The sequence below is a fragment of the Emys orbicularis genome, chromosome 1, assembly GCF_028017835.1.
Source record: "Emys orbicularis isolate rEmyOrb1 chromosome 1, rEmyOrb1.hap1, whole genome shotgun sequence".
Taxonomy (NCBI): Eukaryota; Metazoa; Chordata; order Testudines; family Emydidae; genus Emys; species Emys orbicularis.
This window is the reverse complement of record NC_088683.1, coordinates 152,518,235-152,539,367: the sequence shown is the minus strand read 5'-3', so window position 1 is coordinate 152,539,367 and position 21,133 is coordinate 152,518,235. Positions and strand designations below refer to the sequence as shown.

At 45.9% G+C, this 21,133-nt stretch overlaps 1 protein-coding gene across 2 annotated transcripts in view; it reads right to left on the bottom strand.

Moving 5' to 3' along the window:
• ZNF384 (zinc finger protein 384) overlaps positions 1-12,443 on the bottom strand; it is a 36,969-nt gene extending 24,526 nt beyond the window's left edge. Inside the window, exons 1-5 of one of the 2 annotated variants that reach the window (XM_065403061.1) lie at positions 12,385-12,443; positions 11,317-11,506; positions 8,214-8,280; positions 7,828-8,068; positions 7,113-7,431 (exon numbers count right to left, since the gene is read on the bottom strand). In XM_065403061.1, coding sequence (XP_065259133.1) covers positions 7,113-7,431; positions 7,828-8,068; positions 8,214-8,279 — 626 coding nt within the window. In that variant the 5' untranslated portion in view covers position 8,280; positions 11,317-11,506; positions 12,385-12,443. The other variant, XM_065403069.1, reaches the window with a different exon arrangement.
• Between the last annotated feature and the right edge of the window lie 8,690 nt (positions 12,444-21,133).

Genomic DNA, 21,133 nt, shown 5'->3' with positions numbered 1-21,133 from the left:
TTTTTTGTAAAAGACCTGCTCTAGGAATTATTTTGGGGAACTTCTATGGCCTGTGTTATACAGGAGATCAGACTAGATTATTATAATGGTTCCTTCTGGCTTTAGAATGTATTAATGTTAATTTGCCCCCTTGTGCATATGCATTATGATAAAGTCTTTAATTCCATTTTCACATATTTCCAAAGGACCACTACCTCATTCAACATACAGGGTGAACAGTGCTCACCATTTTGTTTTGTCCTCATTGTTTAATATGTGGCCCTTTAAAATCCTGCTCTTAAAACAGAATTATTAATTTCCTCATAGGCTTTTCCATGGCGCTCATCACGATAGTATCTAAGTGCTTCACAAACATTAATGAATATATTTTCACAACACTGTTCTCAGGTGAGGTATTATCCCCATTCTATGGAGCTGAGGCACAGAGGTAAAGGTCAAAAATGTCCACTAATTAAGGGGCACCAATTTGAAACGCCATGGGCCTGATTTCTATAGAGTACTTAGCATTATATATATATATATTCAATGCATAGGTTCCACTGATCTCGGTTGGAGCTAGGAATGCTCAGTACTTCTGCAAATCAGACCCCAGGGTCTCACATTTGACACTCAGAAAACGAGGAACACACAATTAATCACCACCTGGGAAAGGTTTGGTGTGACTTGATGGAATGCTGTAGCAGGGCAAGGATAGAATCCAATTTTCTAGGACAGCATTCAGTTGCCTTAACCATAAGACCATCTTCTTTCTTCCCGCAGCCCCCGTCTCATTCACTACAGACCTTCCAACTTCCGCAACAAACAAGACGGGGTCCTACAGACAACAAGGAACTTCTCTACACTAAGGTTGCCAGAATTAAGCCTGTGCATTTCTTACTTTGCAACCCTAATTTTCTTTTAAGTGAGTGTGTGTGTGTGTGAGAGAGTGTGTGAGTGTGTGTGTGTGTGAGAGAGTGTGTGAGTGTGTGTGTGTGTGTGAGAGAGTGTGTGAGTGTGTGTGTGTGTGAGAGAGAGAGAGAATTTCCTTGGTTTCTTAAAAAGCAAACTGAAAAAACCTCAAGAATTCCACTCTGTGGCATACTATTGCCATCCACCTGGGTCATTAGATCCTCTGCTACTTGAACTAACCGAGTAACTGAGAGCAAGAGCAGGTTGTCATCCCCTGTAAGGACTAGCACTAAAGGGGGATGAGACATTTTGCCAGTGGGTTTCACAGATATTTACTGACAGCAGTGGAATGGTGAGACTCAGGAATTTTGGGTTCCATTCCAGGAGAAGCTCTCCTGCCGACATAGCGCTGTCCACACAGAGGGTTAGGTTCGTTTAACTATGTTGCTTAGGGGTGTGGATTTTTCACACCCCTGAGTGATGTAGTTATATCAATACAAATCTGTAGTGTAAACCAGACCTGAGGATCTATCCCAGATTCAGGTGTCAATAGAGGAGGTTTTGGAACAAATTGATAAACTAAACAGTAATAAGTCACCAGGACCAAATGGTATTCACTCAAGAGTTCTGAAGGAACTCAAATATGAAATTGCACAACTATTCACTGTGGTATGTCATTTAAATCACCAAGTCACCTTTTGTATTACTTGACTGGAGGAGAGTTAATGTGTCACCAATTTTAAAAAAGGCTAAAGAGGGGATCCTTGCAATTACAGGCTGGTAAGCCTAACTTCAGTACCAGGCAAACTGGTTGAAACTATAAGAACAGAATTTTCAGACATAGCTGAACATGATTTGTTGGAGAAGAGTCAACATGATTTTTGTAAAGGGAAATCATGCCTCACAAATCTATTAGAATTCTTTGAGAAGGTCAACAAACATGTGGACAAGAGTGATCCAGTGGATATAGTGTACCTGGACTTTCAGAAAGCCTTTGACAAGGTCCCTCACCAAAGGCTCTTAAGCAAAGTAAGAAGTCATGGGATAAAAGGAAAGGTCCTCTCCTGGATCAGTAACTGGTTAAAAGACAGGAAACAAATGGTAGGAATAAATGGTCAGTTTTCAGAATGGAGAGAGGTAAACAGCAGTACCCCCGAAGGATCTGTACTGGTATCAGTACTATTCAACATATTCATAAATGATCTGGAAAAAGGGGTAAACAGTGAGGTGGCGAAATCTGTAGATGATACAAAATTACTCAAGATAGTTAAATCCAAAGCAGACTAGAAGAGTTACAAAGGGATCTCACAAAACTAGGTAACTGGGCAACAAAATGGCAGATGAAATTCAATGTTGATAAATGCAAAGTAATGCACATTGGAAAACAATTCCTACTATACATAGAACATGATGGGATCTAAATTAACTGTTATCACTCAAAAAAAAAAAAAAGATCTTGGAGACATTGTGGATAGTTCTCTGAAAACATCTGCTCAGTGTGCAGCGGTCATCAATAAAAGCTAACAGAATGTTAAGAACCATAAGACAGAAAATATAATAATGACACTATATAAATCCATGGTACACCCACACTTTGAAAACAGCATGCAGTTCTGGTTGTCCCATCTCAAATAAGATATACTGGAATTGCAAAAAGGACAGAGAAGAGCAACAAAAATGATTAGGGGTATAGAACACCTTTCATTTCCTCTGAAGCATCTGACATTGGCCACTGTTGGAAGACAGGATACTGGGCTAGATGGACCATTGGTCTGACTCAGTATGGCCGTTCTTATGTACTTATGAGAGTGTCCGCACCAAATTAGGACTTAACTCGTTTCAATGATTCTGTGGATTGCATTCGAGTAAATATCAGTTGAGAAACTAACCGGTTTTTAAACAAAGCTTATCATTTCCTTGAATTTTTAGCTGACAGGGAGTTCCAGGCCCCAGGATTTCCTGTCTCTCCAGCCTTTCTGATGCTCCGCAATTGTCCTCATCCCAACACTGAAAGAGAGGAGAACTGGCAGAGAAAGTCTTTTGTCAGGCAGAGCTCCATTTCTGATGAATGTGCATGGGTAGCCAGGTGAGGAGTTCTGCGACAACCAGCCAACAGAAGTTCATTGGGTTGCGACTCTAGCCCCTCTGATCAAACAAGTAAAAGCCTTGGGGTGAGGACAGAGGAAATGGAACTTGGGGTTCGAGGTGGCACAGAGAAGCTGGCAAGCATGAAGTCCTGTATGACTATTGTACCTGAGCCTGTGGCTCCTCCGCCCTGCCCTCTCCTTTTTCCTGGACCCTGGGCTTCCCTAGCCACTCACAACTTTCCCTCCATCCCCCAAAGTCAATCTGCTCCTGTGCCCCCATTTCTCTGTGCTCCTCACTCTGTCCCCTCATCTCAGTCTTCCCAGCACATCTCCTATTTTCCAGTCGCCCATCTCCCCCAGCCCTAAGAAAGCTGTTGATCAAAGAGCAATGGAAGGTAGGGGAACTGGGGAACCAGTGAAATGGCAGGGGGAGGTACAGGAGCACAAGGCAGGGAGCAGTGGGAAGGCTTTTTTGTCCCCCCCTCTTTAAAAAAAAAAAAATCACAACCAGCGAAGTTATTCCATATAGCGAACTGGCTAATCATCCTGGTCTGCACAATCCAGACATCAGAACCAAACACCACATGCAAAGAGCTTTCATGTTATTTTAGAGGGAAAATGAGCCACATAGAAGAGGGGCTTGCCAAGGCAGAGAACTAAACTGGACCAGACAGCAGTAACTGCCTCACCAGCCCTGGCAGAGCTGTGCCATATCACACACCAGGAAACTCAGAAGCCCTGAGAAACATTTCAGCCACCATCCGTGAACAGATCTACGTCCCGGTGTAATGAAAGCCTGCCCATGAGTGAACATAAGATGTCCTTCCTAACAGAAAGCATTATTACCTCCTTCAGAAAAGTGAACCCCTCAATCTCCCTGAAAAATACTGTTATCTCTGTCTGATCAGAAAAGCAAACCCTGGGTGCAGAAATTCATCTACTGTCCAGTTTCAAACCACCTGTTCCTAAACAAAGTTGTGATAACCAAGTCACCCAGATCCTGGATGTTTTGCTATGCAGACTAGGGAACAGCATGAGAAACCCTTAGAGGCACCAAATAATTACCTCCTCATGTCAATGGAAAGAAGGCACAGCTACTTCCTGGCCTCCCTGCTAACTTCAACAATTGACCACAAGGTGCTGCTGACTGCGTACATAACACAACTAGAACACAAGGTATAGCTTTACAATGGCTCTTATAATTCCACTCCAACAGGCCCCCAAGTAGTCATGGATAACAGCTCCTCTTTCCCCAGTACCCACAGGGATCTATGCTGTCCTCCCTCCCCTTTAACACCTACAGCAGACCATTTGAAGATGTGGTGAGAAGCAATGTGCTCCACTGAACTCCACAACCAGTTATCCAGCTCATCTCCCACGAACACAGCCATCACATCGCAAGGATGTCAAAATGCTGAGAAATCAGCACATAGCTGAAGCAACAGTTGGCTGACACTGCACGCAGGCAAGAGTGAAGTGATGCTATTCAGAAAGGAAGAAATTTCAAAGAACTGGTTTAGACACTATCCTCTGTCTCGGCAGGCATTCCCCAGCAGTACAATGCAAACCCATAGGGTTCTGTTGGACTCGTCGCTAACCCTAGATGAGCAGTTAGTGCTAATACCAAGATGATCCTTCCACCCCCAGCTTGCTGAAAACTCCACCATTTCCTCCCAGAGGAGGATTTAGCCACTCTGGAGCCTCACATTCATCATCTCCAGACCAAGTTACTGTAACTTGCTGGGTGAAGGCTGCCCATTCCTCGGTGAGCTGATGTGCTGTGAGTACATCACCTCTAAGCTATGGTTCCTCCACAGGCTCCAGCCTATTTCTGTTGCCACTTCAGGGCCTTAGTCTCTATCTTCTTCAGTAGTGAGTTAGAAGCTAGGTATTATCAGCAACCTGCACAGCAAGGCATCTCAGAAAAGCTAGGAAGAAACACATGGAAGCCAAACATTAAGCCATCTCAGAGCAGGGTTGGAGTTATAGAACGAACTCCTAGACAGCAGACTGATCTAGTTTAATCCTCTTCAGAGCACCTGGCCAGACTCTCAACAATGAAACATTTCTACCAGAATCAGTGTTTTTATGAAAACACCACCACACATGTACATCCACACCCCAAGCAAAGCTTCCTCCAACCAGGAAAGGAAAAGAGTAGAGACTTCATGAAGACCACTACGAACCTCATCAGGCAGAAGTAATTTACCTAACAAGCACTTTGACACTATAGCAATGAGCACTATAGAAACCCCACTAGAGCAAGGAACAGAACCCAGGAGTCCTCAAAGTTTGGCCATATTTGCACTATATGTGATTTTTACAGAGGGAAAAGTTAAATTTTTTCCTTCTCTGCCACAGCTCAAATAGAAGATAAGATTTTACTCAATTTCAAAAAAAAATCTACCTTTGGGCTGAGAGTAAGCATGGAAGATGGCAGCAAAGAGACTGCAAAGCAGGGAGAGCTACTACCTGATCACCAGTGAACCTCACCTCAGTTTCCCTCTCCCCTTGCACAAGTGCTTGAGGAAGGGCTGTTTGGGACGTGGGAGAGGAGGTAGGTTCCACACCCACAGAAATCTGCCCATTGTAGAGTTCAGTCTGGTTACTGGTATCTGGTTATCAACTCATTTTCCTTTGTTCCAAACATTGGCCCGCGAGGGAAAAGCCCAAACTTTGCACAGAGGTTTTTGCGGAGTCATTCCACCTGCTTAGAGGCATTTTTCAGACTTACAAGCAAACAGGGCTATAATTAAAGTCCTAGTATAGCTTTAATTCTAGTGTTCACTGCCAAGTGCATCCTTTATAAATACACCTTCAACAAACTAACTAGCGACCCAGAACGTATGACGCTTGAGTCGCACAGAGTTGTGGTCGATGCCCAAAATAAATGGTGGGGCTGCAAGTAGCAAACTCCCCCAAACCTCCTGCAGGTTGATCATATTTTCAAAGTGAAAAACTAGGACATTGGTCAAAGGGCTGGCTTCACATCAAGTTTCTGTATCAATTTAACATATCAGTATAGTTAAAGTGATACAAGCCCCAGCTTGGACACAGTTATACAGCAAAAGGTGCTTGTACTGAAATAGCTTACAGAAATTGAGTTATACTGGTACAAAAACTATCCAGAGAAGCCCAAAGGACAGGCTTTGTTAAGGGATTAAAGAAGGTTAGTAAGGAAGTGGGGAAAAGAGCCCCACCACCACTTCCCTCTCCCACTCCAAATACAGAACTGGGACACTGCTGTAAAGGCCAGGGTGGCAGAAAATATTTAGCCTTATGACCTCTTCAGCTCTCCCAAACTCTACTTACCACTATTCACCTTCCCATTCACCCCTGTCAACCCAACCCACTCAGCTCAGAAACACCCCCGGCCTCCTCAACAACATTCAATGTTCACCTTTTCAGAAACACCTACACTCTACCCTCCCCCAGACTGAGACCCTCTCCTCTTCCTACTTATCCTCTCCACAGCTCAGAACCAGTCCCCTCTCCCACCAATCCCTCATAAACATAAAAGACACACCCCTCCCAAGCTCAGAAAATGCATCTCTGGGCTCATAACTCTCCCCCGGCCCTTATCTGACACCCACCACCAGTCTCAGAAACACTCCAACCCCTAGCTCAGAAATCCCTCAACCTTTTGCTGGGGTGGAAGAGTAGGAGCAGAGCCATCAGGGAGCATGTGACCTGAAATTACCCCACAGAAGTCTATTCCTTGCTCACTGCTGTCTGGGGTCTATGTACTGCAGAGGCAGGAGTCCCATCCCAGTTGCAAGCAGGTGTACTGCAGCTCCTAGTTGCCGCAAGTGGTACTACACCCTGCAGTACAGCCGACACACTACACAGCTGTGACATTATCAGGTGAGGTTTAGACTAATTAGACTCATTAACTAGCTGCTCCAGGAGCATTACTTCCTGACACTGCAGCAATCCTTAAAATCAGATTGATCTGCACTTTTTAATTTGCCTGATTTGTTAAAAGAGAAAAGGAGATGAAATCTCAACTCTTTCTGCAGCTGAAAGTGTCTGCACATTGGGACTTCACAGGGAGAAAGCACAAATCTCCTCTTTCCCATGTAACCGCTTCCCCCACCCCATGCAGTGAAACAGCCATGGTTGAGCCCCACTCCCCACCTGTATGTCTTGCCATCCTTGTGCTGGTCCTCATCATCCTCGTTTGACAGCACAAATGAATCGCTCATCTCTGGCAGACCTGACTCCTGCAGTCGCTTCTTCTTCCGGCCCCGGGGAGGTTTAGGGGCAACTCCCCCACCCCCACCTTCAGAAAGGGAGGTTATCACCTTCTTCGACAGGTCAGGCACCACCTGGAGGGCAGCCTGGGAGCCAGGGGGTAGTGCAGAGACAATCATTGGGGCTGAGATGGGGAAGGTTTGGGCAGAGGGGGCTGTGGTCACCAGGGAACCCGAGTGGGAAGTAATCACCAGGCCAGGACCTGCAGGGAAAGAAAGGGGAAAGAGCTCAGAGATCAGCCCCTCCAGACATCGGGGCAGGGTCCAATCACCCTTCAGATCCCCCACCCCAATAAAGTGGGGCCTCAAAATCCATTTTTAACCCTGATCCACAAGGAACAGTAGCTATCCTCCCTATTCCATCCCGCTGTCCGATATTGGAAGTCAAATGCTCAGCAATACCTGGAGAGGAGAAACACCAGAAGTACACTGGGCACAATTAAGAGAGGTATGGCCAGGACCCCCCATGCCATCTGCTGTCCAAGACCTGAGTCAATCTACAGCCCCAAAAGAAAAACATTCAGAACCCTATGCACTTCATTCCCTTCAGATGCTGAGATTACCCTTCCATTCCTCCACAACCCCATGGTGCTCCCTACCTGCTGTCATGAGCCCGGCAGACTGCACTGGCACCACGGTGATGTTCTGGGTCACGGGGGCTTGGCTGTGTGGGGTCAGCTGCTCCGACTTGGTGTCTGAATCCATGGAGATGCCGGTGGGTAGGGCCACAGAGGTGGGTATGGTCAGCAGGGTGGGGTAGTGGGGGGGAGCCAGGCTGCAGCCCTTTTCTGGGGGCAATAGCTGCTCCTTCATCTTGTTAATGAACATGGTATTCTCGATCTACATGAGTATGAAAGAGTTCTTTTAGAATACCCCAGAATTGACACCTCCCAGCAGTTGGCACTGTAGGAAATAGGTCAGGAGCACTCTGGTCCCAGCACGGAGCAGAACCAAACAGACCATGGTGGAAGACAGAGGCCCTTACCTGTCCCGAGACTGTGGGCGCTGCTGGCCAGAAGTACGGGGAGGAGTTGAAATGAGATTCTTCCATCCTAGCTGGGCAGAGGGGGGAAGACAAGGAAAGGGAGACAGAGACACATGTAAAAGGAAAACATTAAACCCAGAGAGTCTGTGATAATCACGATCTGGAGACTTCAACAGCTGAGTTAAGGGAAAGTGGGTGGGTCAGCTTTTGTGGCCTGCATCATGCGAGAGGTCAGACTAGATGACCAAAATGGTCCCTTCTGACCTTAAAGTCTATGAGTCTATGAGGAACTGGCTCAGCCTAATGCAGTGACCCCTGTGGGATCTCCCTTTTTATACTAAGCAACATGGCCCCTCTTCTGATCTTTCTGCCAAGACCCTGTCTCCCAGCAAGGAAAAGAGGCTGCTTCTCACCACTCACCCAGGACTAGGTTCCTCTCAATTACCTCCTGACTGAAGCTTCGAACTTACAGTCCCCCACCCCAAAGATGACTAATTTCCCCTGTGGGGAAGGGGTGGGTGGGTTTTGTTTCTGCAGCCATGACCCTCACAGGTGGAAACAAATTCTCCCAACATTGCATATAATCCAACCCCCAAACAGTGTGAATTCCAGATCCTGCCTGCCCCTGCCCCTTCATCCTAACATAACGTCAGGCACTAACTACCCCTCACCCGCAGGTAGCAGGAGAATGTTAGCATAGTGTTACACAGGGGGGAAGAGACAGGGAGGGAAACAGATCTGCCCAAGATAACAGTGAGCCAACAGATGATCAAGAAATAAAATCCAGGACTCCCAATTTCCTGTTTCCTAGTGCTCTAATCCACTGGACCCCACTCCCATGGGAAAGCCTAAAACAGAACCTAAGGATCCTGGAGTCCAAGCAGACTCCACTGCCCTCCCCTGGGAAGAGAACCCAGGAGTCCTGATTTCCACATTCCCCCTCCTTCCAAAAGGGGTGAAGGAGTGACTCACTATGCCACCCCCCTTTTAGTACCATCCTTCAGCCATGTTTTGGGCACACGATCATATACCACCACCCCTCAAGTCACTGCTGCCCAACCCCAGCTCTCAAGCCAACCTGAGGCTATGGCTACACTGCAGAGACTACACCATCCTAGCTACCTCAGCACAGCTATGCCAGCATAACCCGGTTGTGTAGTGCAGCTTACATCAACAGAAAGGGGTTTTCCATTGGTGTAGGAACACAACCTCCCCTAACAATGGTAGCTATGTCAACAGAAGCATTCTTCCACCACCAGAACTGCATCTTCACTGAGGGTTAGGTCAGCTTAGCTATGTCCGTCAGAGGTATGGATTTTTCACACCCTTGACCAATGTAGCTATACTGACCTAATGTTGAAGTGTAGACCAGGCCAGAGACCAAATGGCAGCCCTCTCCAGACTGGAGGAGCTTCACCTCTATGAGCACAGCAATTGGGAGAGACATAAAAAATCCACTCCCTGTGATATGCTCAGCTGGCAAAGCTTTCAACACCAATGAAATGACTATTTAAAAACTAAGGACATTCATATACAAAAACTGTGTTATGATAGAGTGAAGGCTTAGACCATTCACTCAAATATATGTTGATAATTAAATATATGTTGATCACTTGATAATTAAATTCCATTAAATAAAAACTATGTTTGGAGAACATTAAGTTTGAAAAGTGAGGTGCTCATAGTTAGAAAGTGTCTAGGGTAAGGTTACCAGTGCAGCCTCAACTTGGTACATTTCTACATCAGTTATGAAATACAGTCTTTAATTACATGACCACATATTATTTTTCTGTAGGCCCCATCTCATTAAATAGACAGGTTGCTGAGCAGTGTGCAATGAATAATGTAGAAAAGAAATTTTTAAAAAGTGTAATAAACCCAAAATGAAGATGAATGCTGTACACACCACAATTCCTATATATCAGCCAAAAATCAAAGAATTTTAAATAAACCCAATTACTTGTAATTTTTTTTAATGAACTACTTCCTTTCTGTGTAGTGAACCCACCCTTGCCTCATTCATTACCTACTGTCCAACAAATATACTTAAAGGCCAAATTTTGTTCTTAGCTACTCCAATATAAATTCACTGTAAATTAATAGACTTTGATTGAATTACTGTGGATTTACACTATTGTCATTCAATCATAACCTGGTCCAGAACATGAGGGAGTTACAGAAGCCATCTCATCTTCATTTCCTTAACACCACTCAGCCCATGACTGAAGCAGGGGCCTGTGTAAATTAGAGCCTAATTACATGACAGAACATAATCATAATGCAAGTATATGAGGGGGCAGAGTTAATGCATTTTTGTGACTTCTGAGCGTTTCCCATGGCATTTCTATAGTTTCCCAAGGCATTTTTAAAAAAAAACCCACAAGATTTAAGTACCTTCACTATTTGCCCAGATAGAATCTTAAAACCAAAATGAAATTGGGTTTGTTCAATACAATATTGAGGTTTTTATGCACTATGCAAACAAAGTTGATGGTGGTGCCAGATTCCCATTGTTCCACCTGTAAAGTTTTAGGTGTAGAAGACAAGGGCTCATAAAATTAAGTAAAATCCTGATTTTGACACACACACACACACACACTTACTTACACTTCTTTCATTTAGAAAATTGGAAGATAGCTAAAAGCAATTCAGTTTTCAAACTCAAAGCCAAACCAATGTTGATGGCGACAGTCAATAACTTCCTACCCCCAACTAGTCCACTATTAGAGTCGTTAGTCACAATTTTATTTATAAAGGCAAAAGTATATTTTCCACTGTACTGGTTCTCAAAATATGGCTAACCCCCAAAACCCTTCATATTTGGGGAGAGATGAGGCTTGGAAAATTTCAGTTTAAAAGATGAAAGCTTGACAAAGTTATTATGAACTGCGGGGTGGGGGACAGAGGGAATAGTCACAACAGAAGATTTCATGCAATTTCAGCGGCATGCCAACCTTCAAAATGAGGAAATTTGAAGATAAAGTTCCTCCAACAGACTTCTGTCCTCCTACCCACAGCTAGCCACCCATTGTAGTATAATAACCCTTTTGGAAATATGAATCCCTATTCATCATCCCACCCCCTTAACACCGCTCACACTTACTTTACCAGAACTCTGCATGTAACCTTTCCAATTGCTCTACCACTATCACATACGGGATGGAGCTTCAACCCTGTACCACAGCATGATCCCACTGAAGAGCCTTCATCATCTCAGCTTCCACAAACAGGCCACAGATGGGACCTTCTTCCCATTCACCAGTCTAGTATCAGACAGATGTCAACGTGCCCTCCTGATATAAACCAGAAACAATACCTTCCATGTACAGGCCAAATTCACATGCACTGAACAAACAATTGAATAAACAAGAGAATTCGATTACTGCTTATCATGAGGGACAAGGTATCACCACTATGGCGCTCACAGATTCACACACTTCACAGGCCGGGCTTACATTTCATGGAGTTACAGCACTGAATCACTGGCACATACATGAAAAGCATAGCAAGGACTTAGAGTTGAGAAGTGGTGTGTACAAGGGGGTACAATTAAGGCTAAATATGCAAGAATAGGTAAAGTAGACTTTAAATATAATTTCCTTACTTTCACACAGTTAATTTATTTATTGTGATGTTCCATTTCCAACTTTATAATAATAATAATAAAAAACCCTGAGGATGACACACGGGAGTGGTACCTAACACATCATTATATCTGTACAAGACCTGATTTCATGGTGGGGAAGTTTTAGGCCCAAGTGATGCTGGAACACAGGGCATTTGATGAGATGCAAAAGCATCTTCACAGAGTTCTGAGGAAGAAGAATTAAGGAATTCTATGTAACAATTTGAAAAGCCATAACTGGATTCTCCTTCCCCAACCACTACTAATACACTAGAGGTCAACAATCTTCATGTCATTCCCTCAGACATCCAATCCCACCTCCCCCATACCTTGAAGCTAGACAGGAAGTGATGCCCTAGAGGTGAAGCACCCTATAGCCAACCCTTAAACAGGTCAGTCCCTGGACCGGAACTAACTCCCAGAAGAAGAAAGGCCTCAGATCCCAGAGCTGGGCACTAGGGCCACCATACAGAAAAGGGGCGGGGAGGGGGCAGCCAGTACTGAATCATACCCGCAGCTCCCTGCATTTTCCTGGAAGTTTCTTACCCCCTCTCCCTCTCACTCTCCCTCCTCTTGCATTTCTCCTCCTTCCAGGGCTGTTTCTGCGAACAAACTACCAGCGTTACTGGACGCGTTGGCGAAACCAGGGCTCGGGGGGCTGCATGGCGGCGCTGGTGGGGGGAGAGAGACGCGCCCCGCAGCCAGCGCAGGGGCCCGGCCACAGGGAAACGGGGACCCCCCCGCGCGCGCACACATCCCACAGGGGGCAGCCCCGCCCACGCGGGCAGTGTCCGCCCCCGGGGGGAGCCCACCCCCCGCGGGCACCGAGCCCCAGCTGCGCAGCGGCCGAGCCCGAGGGAGGGGCCGACACGATCCGGAATCTCAATCCCCGCGCGGCGGAGCCCAGAGGCTGACGGCACTCTGCACCGACACCCAATCAAGCCTCCCCGCTTCCGCTTCCGGGTCATTCTAACCCGGAAGTACCCTTGCCACGGGTCTCTCTTGGTCTCGCCCACCGCCGATTACCGGACACCACCCCCCAGCTGCGACCCCGACCCCGGCTCCAGCGGCGACAGCAACCTCCTCACCGGAAAGGGGAGCGGCAAGTCGCTTCCGGTTCAGGAGGCGGGGCGTGTTTTGGCACGTCCGGGGCTCTAGAAAGGACGGAACTGACGTCATAAACAGATACTTTTGCAGTGCAGAAGGAAATGAATGAATGGACTTGCAAACCGGAAGTGCTAATCATGGGCGCGGAAGACGGAGGCAGCGCTCTCACCGCACCGGACCAGCAATAGCGCCAACCGCGGAAGGGCGGGAATCATCTAAGACAAATCAGAACATCAGCAACCTTTGAGGACGAGGTGAGATTTTCCTGCCGGAAGTAGTTAACGAGGTCGGCGAAGGGGTGACTCCAGGCCGGAAGTAAGGGCTGAAGTAACGATTTTTCATAGCGGATGATGCTCCGCTTTCAGAAGCGGAAATAACTCGAGTTCCTAGACCGTGATGTCATTTCCGCTCGGGGCGGCTTTATCGGAATGCTTTATCTGCTGAATATTCATGAGGCTCATGAATAATTGACTGTCGGTTGATTGACAGCGTTTCCCGCTGCCGAGCGACAGGGCGTGGTCCCGCCTCCTCCCAGCCCTGCAGAGCGGCCCATTGCGGAGCCCGGGCGGGGCAGGCTCGGGGAGAGGCCTGCGGAGTAGCGTGGGCTGGGCTGTGTGTCCCGTAGGAGGGAATGGCCCTGGGGGAGCCTGTGAGCCGAGCAGCTGGTGCAAACGTGCCCCCAGTCACGGCCTTGCAGCTTCTCCCTGCCTGTGCCTGCAGCGCCTCCCCTAGGCCTGCGGGGACTCCTGCAGTGGTTTGGCTGAGTGTCTGGTAATTCTGGTGTGACGACAACCCCCCCCCCCCCCAAATATACACCCTGAGGTGGGCCCAGGTACTGTGTACAGGCCAGAGGGCTGGATTGAGGGACGGGGACTATCCTCACTCCCTGCGTCTCTTCCCTGCCTGCACTTGATCCTCTTCTGTTGGTCCTCTGGGCACGCAGGGACCTTGGGGTCCGAGGGCTTCCTGTGCTGGACAGGCAAGACGCGGCATGGAGCCAGTGGGGGGGCTATAGCAGATATTACAATCCCAGACCATATCTCTGGCCACCACTGTGACGTTGCACTCCATAATGTTTTATTCAAATATGCTTATGAGTGTAAATATGATGTAACTGGAATATGCTTTATGCAAAAGGTCTCTTGAGTTTATAATCTACTGAGTATGTTCATCCTATTTGTATGTATCATTCATGTATCTGAAGCTAGAAATAGAAAGTATAACTCTGAAGTCCTATTGTAATTATGCAACGTGTAGGCCATTGATGATGGTTTAGAACAGGGGTAGGCAACCTATGGCACGCGTGCCGAAGGCGGCACGCAAGCTGATTTTCAGTGGCACTCACACTGCCCAGGTCCTGGCCACTGGTCCAGGGCGCTCTGCATTTTAATTTAATTTTACATGAAGCTTCTTAAACATTTAAAAAACCTTATTTACTTTACATACAACGATAGTTTAGTTATATATTATAGACTTATAGAAAGAGACCTTCTAAAAATGTTAAAATGTATTACTGGCACGTGAAACCTTAAATTAGAGTGAATAAATGAAGACTCAGCACACCACTTCTGAAAGGTTGCCGAACCCTGGTTTAGAATCTTGATGGCTCCTATTGACTAGGACAGTTGGTTGTAAATGGCTCTGTTTACTTGCAAACCTTCCTGTGTTCCTGTAAGCTAGCCCAGGAAGAATGGTGGAATCCATCTTAAACCTGGTGCTCTTCCATTTAGAAGGAGGGGTGGGGATCCAGAGAGACAAAATATTCCTGCCTTATGCTAGAGCTATAAAAGGGGGTGGAAGAGAACAAAGGAGGGTCCCAGTCATGAAAAAAAAAAAACCTGCTTTTCACCTAAGATGCCTGCTGGAACTAACAAGGATTGTACAAGGGGAAAGGATTGGGCCCAGACTAGGAAGGAGTCTGTGAAAGAAGCTCATTGTAACATCTCTGAGGGTGAGATTTACCTGTAAACAGTCTCTTAATGTATTAAGCTTAGACTGGCGTGTTTTGTTTTATTTTGCTTGGTAACTTACTTTGTTCTGTCTGTTATTACTTGAAACCACTTAAATCCTACTTTTTATACTTAATTAATAAACAAAAGTGATTTTATTAACCCAGAGTAAGTGATTAATATCTGGGGGAGCAAACAGAGCGATATGCACAGCTCTATTATATATTATAGAGGGTGGACAATTTATGAGTTTATCCTGTATAAGCTTTATACAGAGTAAAACGGATTTATTTGGGGTTTGGATCCAATTGGGAACTGGGTGCTGGAGATAGGTGACCTACAGAGCAGTTTTGGTTAAAGTCTGCAGCTTTGGGGGCGTGGACCAGACCTGGGTCTGTGTGTCTCGCTCAACAAGGCAGGGTTCTGGAGTCCCAAGCTGGCACAGAAAACTGGCTCAGAGGTAATTTCAGCACATCAGGTGACAGTCCCACAGGGGTCTCTGTGACCAAACCTGTCACAACCACTGTATTACATTCATGAAAGTTCTCTGTATGATTGTGTTCTACTCCACAGGGGCAGGTTACCCCAGCTCCTCCACGAACTAAAAACAGTGGGAGCGATTACCCTGGGGGATTGTAAACCACCCTGGAGAAAACGGAGTGGTTTGCATTATTGGTTCAAGCTGGGTTTTCCACAGATTAAGCAAGGGCTTTTGGTTTAAAACATGGGTGGCCAAACAGCGGCTCATGGAGCCAACCCCACCACATTCTCTGCCTACCAGACTGGTGTGGGGAGCTTGGAGCTCCTGTTCTGAGGCAGAGTGGTGTGGCTAGGGGCTTAGAAATGACTGGTGCCTGCTGAAAGTGTGTGTGGGTGGGGAGGCACAATTCAAAGGTTCAGGCCCCTTCCTGCAGCTCCCAGCTGTTAGCTCCTAGCTTGCTGGCTCCAGCAGCTGCGGTGCAGGAAGGGGGCCCGGTGGCACCATGTGACTGAATGGGGCCAGCAAATGTGGTAAATACTGGGGAGGGCACATGATCCGTGTGTCCCCCTCACACATGGCCTTTGGCTTCTGCCCAGCAGGGTGGGTGTAGTCTCGGGGCTTCAGCCCTGTGTGGTGACCTGCCAGGGTTTGGAGCTTCAGCAGGAGTGGGGCTGAAGCCCTGAGCCCAAGCAGGCACCTCCTGAAGCACCGAGACCCCCACCCCGCTGGACAGAAGCCCCAAGACACACACCCAGCACAGCAAAAGCCCCTAACCCCACCAGCCCATTGCGGGGCTGAAACCCTGAGCCCAGCAGGTACCTCCCAGCAGGGCTGAAGTCCCAAGACCCTGGCAGGCACACCCCGGCTCTTGAACTTCTGAAGATTGTCATATGCAGCTCAGAGGGTCAGTAAGTTTGGCCACTCCTGGTATAAAAAGATAAGCTTGAACTGATACAAGGCTTTCTTTTGATTCAGCAAACAAGCAGGACTTCAAGGGCTCCAACCCTTGTGGAAGGGTTGGAAGAACTTTGGATTGCTAGAGCCCTATCAGACTGCTGGTTGGTAATCTCTGGTAAGCTCTTAGCATGCATAGAGGAACTTTTATTGATTGTTATGTTTTCTCTGTAGTGCTTTTACCTTTAAGAATAAATTTATCTTCCTTTGTGAGGGCTGGTTGGTAACTGGTAAACATTGTTGTGACCCCTGAAGAGGGGGTAAGCACAGGTGCTATACTACAGTCAGACTTGCTGGGGAAATCAGTGAGGTGCAGAGGGACTGCAAATGTAAACCCACTGGTCTGCTGGGAGAGAGAGACATGAGTCTCCTCCCAAGAGGTGTGGTGGCTGGGAGTGTCAAACCTTAAGTGGGTGCCCTCATGAAAGACCAGTAGTGAGGTCAAAGGTACCTGTTAACTCTGGAAATTGTGACATGGGTCCTGAGCTGCAACAGAGGTGGCAGGTGAGGAGGCTGCCAGAGAGGCATAAGGGAGAATCTTAGTGGGGGCCGGGTAAGGAGCTGCAATAACCCAAATCATAGGGGACAGAGGACAACCAGGGGTCTCAGCAGAAATGGAGTCTGGAGAATAGTGGGCAAGAGATCCTAAAATTTGCAGGCCATCTGTAGCAAAACTGGCTGCCCTCCTGTCTGTGCTGTTAGCATGGAATCTGGAGGACAGGGAAATGAGCACATGTTCTTAGACAGCTTGACTGCATGCTCAGCAACCTTATTGCGGGACAGTATTGAGAAGGAGCTCTTGATGTAGGGAAAAAAATACCAATGGGTACAAAGGACAGATGACACTTGAACAGCAACTCCCTTTCTCGCTCTCTGACAGCCCAAGTAACTGGGATCTCACTGTGCTCCCTAGGGAGCCTCCTACAGGGATACGCTGAGATTACTTCTGCAGTCTTCAGTAGGATACATCATGAGCGGGGAATTGTTGATGTATTTAAATAAAGGGAATTGACAGCCTAATCAGTTTGGTAATTAATGTCCTTGTTAATTTGGGTTGTTTGAATTGCCTCATGAATATTCATGAATCCTGTAATTTATTTCTATATTTGACAGTTCAACCCTGAAGGTGACATTTCTCCCTCTGTGCCAGGACCCAGCAAGTGAGTTAGGATCTTAGGGGCCCAAATCTTATCTTTGTGCAGAGGGGCTGGAGCCAGGTACTCCTGCCTACCCTCCTTACTATGCTTCAGGCCAGACACACATCCCCAGCCCCTGCTGGGGACTCTCCACTCCCCTGCCAAGGAAGGGATGAGATTGAAAGTCAATTGCAGGGGGAGGGCTGTCACAAGCTGAGCAGCTGGATTGCCTATGAAAATGCTTTGTACCAGACAAATTCATTTTCTTAAATACTGACTAAAGGATTGGGGAGGAAAATAGCTAATTCTGTTTTATTCTTTACCAGTTTTTATACCACTCTCGTCACTCCTGAGCATCTTCCAGTAGTGCATTAAGGGACGTGACTAACATCTGTCACGTTTGATTCATTCTCTCTCATCCTCTCCCCAGAAGGAGACAAAACAAAAGAATCATGAGAATAAGTTTCTCTTTATTATTCAACAGTATGACGTGTTTTTTCTGAGCCAGCTCTTGACCATTTTCCCCAGGGCTTTGTTGACCCTCCTTGAAACTCCTGCCTCTACTGTCTCTTTCCCTTGGTTTTGCTCTACATGATAGAAGTTTGTCATGGTCCACGTTGTTTTTCTCTGTCATACAGGTGTAATGCACCCCACAGTCTTATGTGGCAGGAAAAACATCACAGTGGCCCAACACTATAGCATTTAATTTCAGAAAGGGGAACTACACAAGTGAAATCTCTGCAAGCTGCATGGAAACTTTTAAAAGACGCCATAATAGAGGCTCAACTTAAATGTATACCCCAAATTAAAAAAAACATAGTAAGAGAACCAAAAAAGAGCCACCATGGCTAAACAACAAAGTAAAAGATGCAGTGAGAGGCAAAAAGGCATCCTTTAAAAAGTGGAAGTTAAATCCTAGTGAGGAAAATAGAAAGGAGACTGAACGCTGGCAATTGAAGTGTAAAAATACAATTAGGCCAAAAAGGAATTTGAGGAACAGCTAGCCAAAGACTCAAAAAGTAATAGCAATTTTTTTTTTAAGTACATCAGAAACAGGAAACCTGCTAAACAACCAATGGGGCTACTGGACGATCGCGGTGCTAAAGGAGCACTCAAGGACAATAAGGCCATTGCGGAGAAACTAAATGTATTCTTTGCATCGGTCTTCACAGCTGAGGATGTGAGGGAGATTTCCAAACCTGAGCCATTCTTTTTAGGTGACAGATCTGAGGAACTGTCCCAGATTGAGGTATCATTAGAGGAGTTTTTGGAACAAATTGATAAATTAAACAGCAATAAGTCACCAGTACCAGATGGTATTCACCCAAAAGTTCTGAAGGAACTCAGATGTGAAATTGCAGAATTACTAACTGTAGTCTGTAACCTATCATTTAAATCAGCTTCTGTACCAGATGACTGGAGGATAGCTAATGTGATGCCAATTTTTAAAAAGGGCTCCAGAGGTGATCCCAGCAATTACAGGCCTGTAAGCCTGACTTCAGTACCACGCAAACTGGTTAAAACTATAATAAAGAACAATATTGTCAGACATATAGATGAACATAATTTGTTGAGGAAGAGTCAGCATGGTTTTAGTAAAGGGAAATCATGCCTCACCAATCTATTACAATTCTTTGAGGGGGTCAACAAGCGTATGGACCAAGGGGATCCAGTGGATATAGTGTACTTAGATTTTCAGAAAGCCTTTGACAGGGTCCCTCACCAAAGGCTCTTACACAAAGTAAGCTGCCACGGGATAAGAGGGAAGGTGCTCTCATGGATTGGTAACTGGTTAAAAGATAGGTAACAAAGGGTAGGTATAAATGGTCTGTTTTCAGAATGGAGAGAGGTAAATAGTGGTGTCCCTCAGGGGTCTGTTCTGGGACCAGTCCTATTCAACATATTCATAAATGATCTGGAAAAAGGGGTAAACAGTGAGGTGGTAAAATTTTCGGATGATACAAAATTACAAAAGATAGTTAAGACCCAGGCAAAACTGGGTGACTGGGCAACAAAATGGCAGATGAAATTTCATGTTGATAAATGCAAAGTAATGCACATTGAAAAGCATAATCCCAACTATACATATAAAATGATGGGGTCTAAATTAGCTGTTACCACACAAGAAAGATCTTGGAATCATTGTGGATAGTTCTCTGAAAACATTCACTCAATGTGCAGCGGCAGTCAAAAAAGCGAACAGAATGGACAGAAAATATCATGTTGCCTCTATATAAATCCATGGTATGCCCACATCTTGAATACTGTGTGCAGAGGTGGTCGCCCCATCTCAAAAAAGATATATTGGAATTGGAAAAGGTTCAGAAAAGGGCAACAAAAATGATTAGGGGTATGGAATGGCTTCTGTATGAGGAGAGATTAATAAGACTGGGACTTTTCAGCTTGGAAAAGAGATGGCTAAGGGGAGATATGATTGAGGTCTAATGATACCTCAATCTGGGACAGTTCCTCAGATCTGTCATCTAAAAAATGGCTCAGGTTTGGGAATTTCCCTCATATCCTCAGCCGTGAAGACCGATTAAAAGAATACATTTAGTTTCTCCGCAATGGCCTTATCGTCCTTGAGTGCTCCTTTAGCACGTTGATCGTCCAGTGGCCCCACTGGTGGTTTAGCAGGCTTCCTGCTTCTGATGTACTTTAAAAAAAAAAATTGCTATTACTTTTTGAGTCTTTGGCTAACCGTTCCTCAAATTCTTTTTTGGCCTTCCTAATTTTATTTTTACACTTCATTTGCCAGTGTTTATTCTCCTTTCTATTTTCCTCACTAGGATTTAACTTCCGCTTTTTAAAGGATGCCTTTTTGCCTCTCACTGCATCTTTTACTTTGTTGTTTAGTCATGGTGGCTCATTTTTGGTTCTCTTACTATGTTTTTTTTTTTTTTTAATTTGGGGTATACATTTAAGTTGAGCCTCTATTATGGCGTCTTTAAAAAGTTTCCACGCAGCTTGCAGAAGTAAATCCCACAACACTCCTTTTCTGATTGGCAGTCCAGGCTTCGGGCAAGACAACCTGGGACCAGTGCCATCACAGTCAGACTGGCCACCATGCAGGGCAGACACCACAAAAACAGGGAGGATCTGCTTGCTATTGGGCTTTCAGAAAAAGATGGCTCAGGAATATGACTAGTCCCTGTCATCTGGAAGAGGAAAAATAGAGGAATGGATAAGACTGTAGCCATTCAGCATGATGAAGACATGCACAAAGATGAGAAGAAATTACAAATAGGGTACAACTATTTCAAAAGTTTTTCCACACCCAATGTACTACTAATGTATTGCCTCAACAGGATCCCACTCCTGCCCTCCTGCACTGTACTATGCCCTCCAAAAGTTGGAAGACTTAAGTGTATAGAAAGGGCCTGATAGGCTCTCACAACCAGATCCAGGACTTCCCACCACAATGGCATACTGAGGGAGAGAACAATTTCCCTGATGTCATGGGTTTTTGTTAAGAGAACACTGTTTTCATTTTTATGCTAGGTTTGTTTTGTTATGGCAGCTAGCCGCAATTAATTTTTCTTTTGAAAGATAACATCTCTGATCTTTGCATTTCCACTCTATACCTCCCCCAAGTTCCCATTGGCCGCGGTTCCCCGTTCCTGACCAATGGGAGCTGCGGGGGGTGGTGCCTGGAGGTGAGGGCAGCG